Source organism: Arachis ipaensis, chromosome B4, assembly GCF_059453495.1.
Source record: "Arachis ipaensis isolate K30076 ecotype BB chromosome B4, ASM5945349v1, whole genome shotgun sequence".
Lineage (NCBI taxonomy): Eukaryota > Viridiplantae > Streptophyta > Magnoliopsida > Fabales > Fabaceae > Arachis > Arachis ipaensis.
The window spans coordinates 96,220,659-96,234,577 of NC_142439.1; the positions used below are offsets into that span (position 1 = coordinate 96,220,659).

General features: G+C 30.5%; 1 protein-coding gene across 1 annotated transcript; it reads right to left on the reverse strand.

Moving 5' to 3' along the window:
- Positions 1–4,384: 4,384 nt before the first annotated feature.
- On the reverse strand, positions 4,385–6,024 carry LOC148568460 (uncharacterized). The gene is made up of 2 exons (XM_088483370.1): positions 4,746–6,024; positions 4,385–4,419 (listed from the first exon to the last, which is right to left on the reverse strand). Exons 1-2 carry the CDS (start codon positions 5,788–5,790, stop codon positions 4,385–4,387), a joined length of 1,080 nt encoding a protein of 359 aa, XP_088339496.1. The 5' UTR covers positions 5,791–6,024.
- Positions 6,025–13,919: the final 7,895 nt, after the last annotated feature.

Genomic DNA, 13,919 nt, shown 5'->3' on the forward strand with positions numbered 1-13,919 from the left:
TTTTTTTCTTGAGATCCTCTATTAGTTTCTTTCCTTTATCAGAGTGTTGAACTTATTATGGAAGCTCAGACTTCGCTATATATCTTCTAGATTTTTTTTGTTGAATTTGTCTCCTTAGCATCGTCCAATGCTGCTGCAATCCTAACATACATTACCTTAACCAAAATTTCTATCTCTTCAACTAACAATTGGCTCTCTTGGGTTCCAATTTTTGGTGATTTTTTCATGTTGGGTGGTGGCTCAACCTCTTGGGTAATGGCAGGTTTAGTACTTGATCGACTTATGCCAAGGTCAAATAATGGTGCAGAAAAGTCAATATCCAATGCAGTGTTAGCAACCATCAATAACCTAGCTTTCAGATCTTGAACTTGTGGAGGACTATAAGATAACACAGGAACGTATTTAATATAGCACCAAAATTCATTATGGCATAGCACCAAAATTATTAAAAAATAAATTTAAGTAGAACTTATACATTAAGAGATTCTTTTTGTTGACATTTCTTTGGGACAGATTCCTCAGGAGCTTGTTATTAAGGTTATGGAGGACTAGAGGTAGAGATTTTTACTTGTACTTGTTCTTGTTGATGATAATTTGGAGGAACAATTGCTTAAAGTGGCACTCTAACAAAAGCAAACAATAAAGAACTTAATATTCAGTAAACATTTAGGCATTTAGGTGCGATTCTAAACATATTTTGGTGTCCATCATTAACTCAATAACATTAAATATGCACATTCATTAGAATAATAAAAAGTAAATTAGAAAATTGACATATTCAGGAGATTCACTCTAGCTTTGTTTTTGAACCACAACCATATGTACTTCTAACTAGACTTCTTTTTTAGTAGTAGGGGCATTTTCTTCCTCAATAAGATTAGCTTCCTCCAGAATTTTTTTTGCACGTTTAACATGAACAGTATATAAATTATGTCAACATAGCAATTCAAGTATTGAATATGAATACAAATTTTGTTACATGAGAACTTATAAGGCTGCAAGCTATAAACTCCTTTTTTTTTTTGAAAAAAATCTTACAGGAATTTTTTGTGAATTTTTTCTAAGAAAAAAAATGAAATTATAAATATCAACTAAGATATTAATTGAAGTGTTTGAATGTATTGTATTATAAAATGTACAGGGAATCAGCCTCTTTATAGAGGAATTACAGAAATAGAAATAACTAGAAAATAGGAAAGAAGGAAAAAATACTAGCCTAAAATAAAGGAAAGATTTCTAATCATAAAATCCCTAAAATTAAGCTAAACCCAAAAAGGAAAAGATTTATAATTAATTCTATTTACATAAGATTCATAAAAGGAATTAGGAATCTGATTTTGATTTGATTTAGTCAACACTCCCCCTCAAGCTGGCTTGAAGATATCATTCATTAACAGCTTGCTTATTATGCTATCAAAAGTCTTCTTAGGTAATCCTTTAGTTAGAATATCTGCTAATTGTTCCGTGGTTGGAACATATGAGATGCAAATCTGTCCTCTCTCAATCTTTTCCCTGATAAAATGTTTGTCAACTTCAACATGTTTAGTTCTATCATGCAACACTGGATTATGAGAAATGGAAATTGCAGATTTGTTGTCACAATACAATCGCATTGGTGGAGAAATGGAAACTTTTAGTTCTCGTAGGATTTTCTCTACCCATATTGCTTCACATATTCCATGAGCCACTGCTCTAAACTCAGCTTCTGCACTACTTCGTGCCACAACACTCTGTTATTTACTCCTCCAACTAACCAGGTTTCCGCCAACAAAAGTACAATACCCAGATGTTGACCTTCTATCCATGACATTCCCAGCCCAATCTGCATCTGTATAAGCTTCTACTTGAAGATGTCCATGCTTTTTATAGAGTAACCCTTTCCCAGGCGACCCTTTCAAGTACCTTAGGATTCTAAAGACAGCATCCATGTGTTCTTGACCAGGTGAATGCATAAACTGGCTTACCATGCTCACAGCAAAGGCTATATCCGGACGTGTATGGGATAAATAGATTAGCCTCCCTACCAACCGCTAATATCTCCCTTTGTCCATTACATTTTCTGGTTCAGCTGGCTTCAATTTTAAGTTAGGCTCTATAGGTGTTTCAGCAGCTTTACAACCAAGTAATCCCGTCTCTTTTAAAAGATCTAGGATGTACTTTCGTTGGTTCATAAAAATGCCTTCCTTAGACCTTGCAAATTCAATTCCAAGGAAGTATTTTAATGAGCCAAGTTCTTTGATTTCAAATGCTTTGGCAAGCTTCTCCTTCAAGTCTTTTAGCTCCAAAAAGTCATCACCTGTCAGAATAATGTCATCCACATATACAATTAAGATGGCAGTTTTATTAGCTGCTGAATGCTTATAGAAAAGTGTATGGTCAGCTTGGCTTTGAGTATAACCAAGTCCCTTCACCACCATTCCAAGTCGTTCAAACCAAGCTCTTGGGGATTGTTTCAATCCATAGAGAGATTTCTTTAGTTTGCACACTTTATTCCTCCCTAGTTCAGCTTCAAATCCAGGTGGAAGTTTCATGAACACCTCTTCCTCTAGTTCCCCATTCAGGAAAGCATTCTTTATATCCAATTGGTGTAAAGGCCAATTGTAATTCGCAGCAAGAGATAAGAGAATCCGCACAGAACTAAGTTTGGCAACTGGAGCAAAAGTCTCTCGATAGTCTACTCCATAGGTTTGTGTATATCCCCTAGCTACTAACCTAGCCTTATACCTCTCTATGCTTCCATCAGCATTGCATTTGATGGTAAAAACCCACCTGCAGCCAACCAATTTTGTATTCTGTGGCAGATTTACAATCTCCCAAGTTTCATTTTTCTTGAGTGCATGCCATTCTTCCATCACTGCTAATTTCCAGTTGGGATCATCTAGTGCTTCCTCTATGTTCCTAGGCTCAAACAGATTTGTAATTTTAGAAGTAAAAGCTCGATGTTTTTGAGAGAGATTTTGGTAAGAGACATAATTGGAAATAGGATGGTTGGTGCTGGTTTTAAGTACCTTTTTGGTGCAGGTTCTGGTTTCTTTCCTAAGGGCTATTGGCAAATTATTATTAGAAGTGACAATTTCAGATTTACCTAGAAGTTCCTGAAGTACTACAGTTGAGCCGTCTTCCGGGTTTTCAGATTGGGTTGGTACAGAGATGATGGGCTGGTCTCTAGTCTTCTTGGGATATTTCCGAACATAACACCGAAGCTCCTTTTCTTGTGGTATTTCTTTTTCTGTTTGGATTCCAACTAATTCTGGCACAATTTCAGAATTGGTTTTCACATCTTGTTTTGCAATTGTTTCAGAATTTACTTGATTAGTGAAAGTTGTATCCTCAATATGTAAGATAGGAGTAGGTAAAGGTTCATGCAAAAAATTTTCTTCCCTTAGACTCTCCCCTTGAAGAGAATTTTTTTGAAAAAAAGTTTCATGTTCCAAAAAAGTAACATCCATACTTACATGAAATTTCTTGGTGTGTGGATTGAAACATTTATAACCCTTTTGACTTGGGGAATAGCCAATAAAAATGCATTTTTCTGCCCTTGAATCAAGTTTACTTTGATATGAAGGTGTATGTAAAAACACAGTGCAACCAAATACTTTTAAAGGTAAGTCAGAATGCAATCTACATGCTGGAAAATTCTTTTTGAAAGTATCCAACGGTGTGCAGTAATTTAACACACGTGTGGGCATTCGATTTATGAGATAGGCTGCTGTTAGAACAGCATCTCCCCATAAATACTTTGGAACATTACCCTCAAACATAATGGCACGTGCTACTTCAAGAAGGTGTTTATTCTTCCTTTCAGCAATGCCATTTTGTTGGGGGTGTATTGGGGCATGTAGATTGATGTTGAATACCTTTCTTTTGAAGAAATTCACCAAGATTTTTATTAAAGTATTCAGTGCCATTATCACTTCTTAATATTGAAATTTTTGTGTCAAATTGTGTTTCTACCATTGTTGAAAAATATTGAAAAATTTTAGAAACCTCAGATTTTTCATGCATGAGATAGATCCAACATAGTCGTGTGTGGTCATCAATAAAAGTTACAAACCATTTTTTTCCAAATTGAGTTGTTATTTTCGATGGACCCCATACATCACTATGAATCAAGTGGAAAGGTTTAGATGCATGATAAGGTTGAGAGTAATAAGGAACTCTATGACTCTTTGAACGAATACAACTTTCACATTTAAGTAAGGAAGAATCAATATTTTTAAACAAACTTGGAAACAAGTGTTTGAGATATGAAAAACTAGGGTGTCCTAGTCTATTGTGCCAGAGAATTATTTGGTCCTTTATAGGCATAGAACTTATACCACTAAATCCTTGAGCTATTTTATCCTCCGAAATATCCTCAAAGTGATAAAGCCCATCCATCATCTTAGCACTGCCAATCATCTTCCCCGAAGTCCGGTCCTGAAAAATACCATGAGTGTCAAAGAATGTCACAGCACAATTGGAATCCTTGCAGATTTTACTAATAGAGAGAAGATTACAAGAAAGCTTTGGTACATGTAGGACATTTCTTAGGTCAATGTTTTTGGACAGTTTAATTGTACCTTTTCCAGCAATAGATGAAAAACTACCATCAGCAACTCTAATTTTTTCATTTTCAAAGCAAGGAGAATAAGTTTTAAATAAAGGGGAGAGGCTGGTCATATGGTCAGATGCACCTGAATCGACAATCCATGGTGCATTCAAGTTTGAGGTGCAGTTAAAGGACATAGGAATACTAAAATTACCTGTTTGAGCCAAAGAACCACTAGGAGTACTAGACACAGAACTGGAATTTAACAGCCTTATGAGCTGCTCAACCTGTTCCTTACTCAATGATGATTTTTCAGTCTCATGAGCAGTTGGGGTAGAGCGTATTTTGAGACCAGGTTTGCTGCCTTTAAGGTGTGCTGGTTTTCCATGAATCTTCCAGCAGGTTTCTCGGGTGTGACGAGGTTTATTGCAGTGGTCACACCAAAGATTGGAGGGGTGCTTCTGATTTGATGAACTTTTAAGTGCAGCAGGTGCCATTAAAAGTGCATTAGACTCCAAAGAGGTCTGTTCAGTCTTGCCTTTTCCCATCATCACAGCTCTACGAGTTTCCTCTCTTCTAACTTCAGCAAATACTTCTCCAATTGAGGGTAGGATTGCTCTTCCAATAATTCTGCCACGAACTTCATCTAGCTCCACGTTGAGGCCTGCAAGAAACTGGAATATCCTCCCTTCTTCCACTGTTTGTTGGTGGTGTTTGGCATCAGCGGCTGAATTCCACTTGTAGTTATTAAAGTGGTCAAGATCCTGCCACACCCGCTTCAATGTGTGGAAATATTTGGTGACATTGTCACCCCCTTGTTGAATTTCTCTAACTTTTAGAGTAAGTTCATAAATCTGGGATTTATTCCCAAGATCAGAGTACATCTCCTTGACACTATCCCACAATTCTTTGGCTGTGGTATAGTACATGTAGTTACTGCTGATATCCTCCTCCATTGAGTTCACCAGCCATGTCATCACCATAGAATTTTCGGTATCCCACACATGATATTGTGAGTCAGTGATGTTAGGCTGGCTTCGCTCACCGGTGAGATATCCAATCTTCCCTCTTCCACGGATATACATCTGAACTGATTGAGACCACCTAAGGTAGTTTGACCCATTGAGTCGAAATGTGGTGATCTGAACTGAATGGGAGTCACCACTAACTAGTATCCGTTGCTCAGATTTTAAATCTGATGGAGTAGGAGTGGTGTTCTCCTTCTGTTCAGGATTAATGACTGAGGAACTGTCAGCCATAGCTATAAATCAGAGGCACAGTGCAGAGATCCTGCTCTGATACCAAATTGAAGTGTTTGAATGTATTGTATTATAAAATGTACAGGGAATCAGCCTCTTTATAGAGGAATTACAGAAATAGAAATAACTAGAAAATAGGAAAGAAGGAAAAAATACTAGCCTAAAATAAAGGAAAGATTTCTAATCATAAAATCCCTAAAATTAAGCTAAACCCAAAAAGGAAAAGATTTATAATTAATTCTATTTACATAAGATTCATAAAAGGAATTAGGAATCTGATTTTGATTTGATTTAGTCAACAATATTCTTATTAAATACACAGTAACTTTATATTTAAGAAAGAAATAAAATGGTAAGAGAAATGACATGGGATTACTTGGTGCATTTATAGACCCCTGAACGCTTGACTGTGTTTGAAACACAGGATTATTTTCACTCGACAAATTGACAGGTGATATTTTAAGGACAAAATAAACACTCAATAAGATTAGAGAAATAACATCAGTTTTTAGGAGATTTTAGTAAAGAAAGAAAAAAAACATTATAAGATATTAAATCTTACATTTCTGAAGAATCATGACGAACTTCTATTGAGCCTTGGCCACTTTTTAGTTCTTTAGGCTTAACAACCATTCTTTTTTTTTTTTTTTTTGTCTTTCTTTTAGGAACATCTTTCTTTTTGGCTTGTATCCTAGAAAAGCACAAAAATATTAGGCAAATAAACACAATAAATATTAACAAATGATACTGAAAAATAATACTTACTACGCTTATGTAGGCTTATCTTTTTTTCTTCATCCTTCTTTCTAGTTGTCTTTTTTTATTTGATTTTTCCTGGATTTCTTCTGTTATGACAATACATAGAAAAAATTTTGATTAAAAAATAGAATATATTTTTAAATAAATAGATCATTTCTGAATCTTACTTTTTATCAGAATCAATCTCTGAATTTAAAGATGAGTCCACTATAACAGGTTTCTTGTTTTTGGCTTTCATTCTGGAAAAACACAAAAACATCGGGCAAATAAATACAGTAACATTTACATATGACACCGAAAAATAACACTTACTCTTCTGCAAGCTTATCATGTTTTTGCTTCATCCTTCTTTCCGGTTGTTTTCTTTTCTTTGGTTTCTCCTACATTTCTTGTCTTCTAACAATATATAAAAAAATTATTGAAAAATAGAATATATTTTTAAATAAATAGATAATTTTTCAATCTTACTCATAGTTAGAATCAGTCTCTTTTTCTGAAGATGAATCTAATATGATATTTTTTTTTCTTTTTGTCCTTTTTTTCTTGTTTTTCTTCTCTCAACTCTGATCTTTTTACCATATCCTAAAATAGAAAATTATTTAATTATCATATTCAGTTTAAAGAAATGACACTGAAATTTTAAAGAAATAATTTTTTTTACCATTTTACATTTTTCTTACATTCAATTCTCTTAACCAGCTTCTCCCTTGTCCAATGTGCCACCCACAGTGGTTCAAGTGTTATATTTGTTAGTGTATCAATAAATTTGAATTCATGAAAGTATATGATCATTAGTGAAAAAAGACACCCATTAACTATGTATTTGTTCTTATTCCTGTGGCTTTTGATTCTAATGAGGAAGTTGATTACATGAATAGCTGGATTCCATTCTTATATAATGTCAACATAGAGAATTACTGGCATGTGAACCGGAAAAATTTTACTTACTATTGTTGGCAACAAGAAGCACTTCTGGATGAATAGAATGAATGTTTTCTTAAATTTCAATTGATTTTTGTTTTCATCCACACTCATTTGCAGCAAAGACTATGTCAAAAACAACAAAGAAGAACCTTTGATGCTTTCAACAATCTGCTATTGCTCCTTATTGATGTCTTTATAGATAATTTTTTCAAAAATAATCTCATACAATAGTACGGAAATAAGTTAATAACACCAAAGTAATGTAAAAATAATATCGAAATTTGATTGATAGAATAGATTACAGAAGAGAATTTTTACCAGTTGCATTAAACAAAGGTCATCCTTTATCTTGGTAAGGGTGATCTTGATTTCTCTATACCGTGTGTCCAGAGAGCCTTCATATAAATCAAAGGAATGAGCTAGTTCTTTTAGAAGTGTGCGTATTACATTTAAGCTTGGGATATGTCTCAAAGCACTAAATTCCAGTTCATTCACAAGAACTTTCTTTTCTTCACACATTTTTTGCTGAATATTTTAGATATTGTTCTTGTCGATTACACAAATTATGAGTTTTCTGCAAATAATTAAAAATTATTATATAATATATTTATACAATAAAAATAGAGTTGTTTTAATATGAATAAAAATTATTCATATGTTAGTGCCTCCTTCTTTGAGATGCTCTTCTCAGCAACTTCCTTCATTATCATTTTGGTAGTAAGGAATAAAAAATTTGGTTAATACATCCAAAATGCATTGAAATTATTTAACGATGACGATACACAAACTCAATTCAAAACAAGCACACAAACAATATTCAATTATCCACAAAAAAATATGCATATAAATTTTAAATTTAGAAAAGTCATCAATATGGCTTAAATGACACCAGAAACACTACAATTATTTTGCATAAATTAATTACACCAAATCCAAGTCAATGAGAGCAAATGTATTTTATTTAAATTTAGAATGCATTGAAATTACTTAATGATGACAATATACAAACTCAGTTCAAAAGAAACACACAAACTAGAGTCAGTCATCCACAAAAACACATGAATATAACTTTTAAATCTAGAAAAGTTATCAATATAAGTTAGATGACTACGACCTAGCACAATTATCACAAAATCAACACTATAAAGAGAATTATTGTTCGTAATTTCTACTTTATTACGAGAATACAAACTGAATCTACTAAATACACAAAAATATGAGTATCTAGTGTTTTGCGCAAGAGAAATCGAAAAGGAAAGAAAAAACAGAACATAAATCGACGACTTAGGTTTTGATTACCTTCAATAGTGCTACGGTGTTTTTTGTTGAAGATTTGAACCTAGCGCTGAGAGTGTCTCTGAATTTTTGCAGAGATTTTTGAGAGAGTTGTGGTTTTAAGTTTCTGTGTTAAAGTTATGATGAGTTTAGAAATCATTTTTCATATAAGAGAGCGCAACATGCTAAACATTAGCAAGGAGTTGGTGCATGTGTAACACGATCTCATTAGTAAAATTGGTTTTTGTGGGACTTGAATCAATTTAATTGGACTTAATTATCAAAAAAATTTGGACATATAGCATAACTGTTAAATTAAAAGGTGTTATTATATGCGTAGATATTACAACAATATGACCTTGTACATTTAGCTGTACTTTACAAGTAATATTAAAATTTAATAACTACCATAGGCACAGGGACGGATATACGCGGGCCTCGCCTCCCCCAAACTTTTTTAAAAAATGATTAATAGTAATATGTTATTATGATTTTATTTTTTTTAAATTTATTTAGTATTTAGTCTAATATAAATAAAAGTCCAGCTTAACCTAAATATTAATTATTTTTTTAATATCTAAAAAAGTAAGTAACAATATTAAAAAAATCTGAAAAGATATTATTACTAATATTTTTAATTAAATAAAAAATTTTAAATTCCATAAAGTAGATTTTTTTTCTTTTTGTGAGCATCCTTCTTGATTCATTTCGTATTAATTATTTCTGTTTCAACTATTACAACTGAGAGATCTTTTTCAACGATGAATATTGTGAAGAATAACTCATAAACAAAATGAAACGTTAATTTATTGCTAATTGTCTTTTCATTATATTGAAAAAAAAATTGTTGAAAAATTTGATAAAGATTCTATTATCGATAAATTTTATGATACGAAGAATCGACCACTTCATTAATAAAAAGTACATACATATTTTTTGTACTTTAAAATATATTCTCTATCGATATATTTTAGTAATATATTTTACATTATATATTTTTTTGTATAATTTTTTAATATTATATATATTATTGGCTCCTCCAAAATAATATTTCTAGATCCATCCTGCTATAATCATAAGAATTATCAAAGTCTTCGTATATTATAGGAAAAATAATGAGAGCTAACATGTTTAAGTTAATAATTCGTCAATATTTTTTCTTTTAAAGTTTTCTTTTCCTCTTCTTAACGTTTTGTTTATTTTCTATTTTATTGATTGATCAAAATAATTAATTTTAATAGTATAACCATATCTAATTTCTTTGGGTAATTTATCTTAATAAAATTATTGGAATCTAAAATTACGACACAAATATCTTCGTTAGAATTTGATTACACATCTATCCTATTTGAATCTATATAAGTCGAATCAGTTAAATTCGATTGGCACATATGTACGTATAGTGAAACACAAATTCAATTTATACTCGATAGCTCGAATCTATATATCTTATCTAGCTTATGTTTTTATAACAATTATATATTTGTCGTTATTATTATATGTTACATAATAATTGTATACTTTTTGCAGTTATTTAAAAAGTTTGTATCGATAATTGTGTAATTATCGCTAAAAGAGTACAAGATAGTTAATATCTAATATCGATAAATATGTTAGCGATTATTTTTATTATTACTAAAAATAAAATAAATAACCATTAAAAATAAATTTTCTAATCGTGAAAGTTAGGGGTGTGCATGATCCGACCCGATCCGAAGACCTGACCCAGCCCCGAATATTTTAGGGACTATTTTGGTGTGATTTCACTGGGTCTAGGGTCGGGTAAGGGTCTCAAAAATAGACCCGGTTATTATTTCGGGTCGGGTCCGGGCCATGGCTCGGGTCACCCGAAGTTGGTTCGGTGGCCCGGTCATCATACACAATTAATATTTTGTGTTATTAGTGATGGATTATGGCTATTCTTATGTGAAATTTAAGTATTGTAAACCTTAATATTTTGTGTTATTAGTTATTATAAGACTATAAGTTAATGTTTTATGTTTAAAATGCATAAGATTTTAGACTAATGTATAATATTGTGTTATTTATATTGATTTAAATATTTGGTGTTATTAAACAATATTAGTATTGATTATGGTTATGCTTTAATTTTAGAGAAGAGTTGATTCTTGTTATATTTTTCTAAGTGAATTTTACCATGTCAAATAATGGTTGGAGTCTTGGAAATTTGGATATTTTCACATGCTAGCTTATAAGAAGGTATCAAGGTAATGTAGTGTTAACGGCCCGATTTTCACCCGGTATAATCGTGGCCCGAAAGTGTATAGGTTTCATCGGGTCTAGGGCCGGGTTCGAGTCTAATAAATAGGCCCGGTATATATTTCGGGTCAAATCTGGATCACATCAAATCCGATTTCACCCGATCCATACACACTCCTAGTGGAAGCTTAAATAACTAAACATTCTTAAGATACGAAGTTTATATTTTAATAAATTTGTTTTAAATGTACAATAATAACCTATTTTTTTTTTTCTTAATATAATGTTTTCCCATACATACCTTAAATATGAAAGAGAAGTTTCATTCGATCCAGTACTCATTTTAAATGCTGAAAAGATACCATACATAACATACATCCTCACATATATCATGTGAAACTATTTAAAACCACTAGTCTGAAAACATCATCATTTCACCCAAAGCACCATTCCCATGTGTTTAGTCTCAAAAAACTGAAAAACCATCAAACGTAATATTTGATTAATTAAACATTAGCGCATACTACAAACAGAATAAGGAGAACAAAAACGTTGAATATCGCAAATTTATTGTACAAGAACTATAAGACGTTATGTGTCCTTGGTCCTTGCTATACATTTTTTTTTTTTTTCCCTTAAGTAGGAAACTATTATTTCTGCCCCTAATAAAAGATTCGTTTCCAAGATATCAAGGAGGTGGTTGTTTTTAAAAATGAACTCAATTTGACAAAATGTGTCATTTCTATAAGTTGTCAATTCGTGATTATCATAATTTTTTTTTCTTTTTGGGATAACATTTAGATGGTTATTTAGAAATGTTAATTAATACTCAAATTTGTTCTTCAAGATATAACTAATTCGTTCTTAAATTTGATTCTAAAAAAAATTATAAATTATATTAATCTTTGAAATATAATTGTAAGTCAAAATACTTGTTTTGTCAGTTAGACTATCACATGTCACATGATGACTCAGTAGAACTAAATAAAAAAAATAAAAAACTACTAATAAAATGTACAACTTAATATAAAGTTTCATTACTTGTTGAGCCACAATTTTTCTATGATAATCGAACATTGTATAAAAGTGCTTTAACTAGAACACTTGATATCTAACACTTTGAATAACATCAAATGAAAAAAAAAATTGATATTCCACTTTTCTGATGTGCTTAATTCATAAGCTCATGTTCACTAGAATAAAATTTATAAGTTCGCTCAAAGATTGCAACTACTAAATATGCATTATAAGAGGATCATTGCATTCAAAAAATACACAATTACAGTTGTATCTGATAGTTGCATTCGAATAAACAACAGATGTTTGCTAGCAATTTGAGTGTGTGAGAAACGAAATATGATCACATTATAGTGTTTGGAGATCTGATATTTATAAGGAAGTCTTTTTTTTCCATTACTAATACTTAAGGTTGTGAAAGGTTTAATTACGTAGTTTTGTGAAATTTTTAATTAGGTCTTTATATATTTTTTTTAATTGAGTTGTTACACTAAATTTTTTTTTAATTAGGTCTTTTTTGCAGTAATTGACTTAATTTTATAGGGACCTAACTAAAAATAAAAAAAAAATTAGTATAGAGACCCAAATAAAAAAAAAAGTGTATGACCAAATTAAAAAAAAATTAGTACAAAAACTTAATTAAAAAAAAAGTACAGAAACCTAATTAAAAATTTTGCAAAACTATAAAAATCATCGGAATAATTAAACCGTTGTGAAATAATGGTAGACTACACGTATTTCGCTACCTTAATTACGAAGTAGGATATACTCAATTTCTAATGTATTTTGCTGGTTACATGTATTTTGCTGACTTGTTAGCGAAATATTATCGATTTTGAATTGAGCCTATTTTGCAATTTTTACTACAAAATTGGAGTAATTTGTTTTAGTGCATTTTGCATACTAGCCCAAATACCCTCACAATATAATACATAAAACTGAAAATGTTTCTCACTTTATCCAAGTTAATAAATAATTTTTTATTTAAATAAAAAAAGCTTCAACCAAATTGGTGTAAGAATTTAGACAAAGAAATAAATAAAAAAACTGTAATAATTATATTACTCCAACTAAATTGAGGCTTTAGCTTAACATAAATAAACGATCGATTTAGTAAAATTTTTTTTTTGGAAGTAATCCATCGGAGCTAGTTTTTGAAATATAATTTTTTTTATAAGTTTTAATATTTATGTTTCGTAAATCAAACAAAAATGACTTGCAATAAATATGTAAACAACAATTATGTTTGATAAAATAATTTTTAAATTATAAATAAAAAAAACCATAATTGATATAAACATAAGGATAAATTTAAATATTTATTACATTATACATGAGATTATATTAAATTTTTTTACTTTAATAAATACAAACTAACTTTAAAAAAGATATTTTTAAATATTTCAAAAGTACTTCTAAATTTTAAAAATTTTAAATAAAAGTACATTTTTTTAATTTATCAAATATAAAATAAATTGATTATATTTTTAAAAACTACGCCTACTTCTCCAAAAAGTTTAACCAAATCAATTCTAACTTCAGGTCTCATTAAAAAGAAGGAAAAATTATATGTTACAATAAAATATTTTTAATGATAGAGCATGTTTAATTATTTTTTACAAAAATTTATGTGCATAACTGACTTTCACTAACAATATTGGATATGCATTTTAAATTTGTTACATGCAATTATAATGCACTAGTGATTTAATAATAATAATAATAATAATAATAATAATAATAATAATAATAATAATAATAATAAGATTAATCAAAATGACAATTTGTCAAGTTCTAACTAAAATATTTTATTTTCATGTTTTTCCAATATAATTTTTATAAATTATATATAATATTTTAGGAAAAATTTATGCACTAAACTTTTTCTTATATTAGAAATAGAAATAGATATCTCTATGTAGCATTTTGTTAGT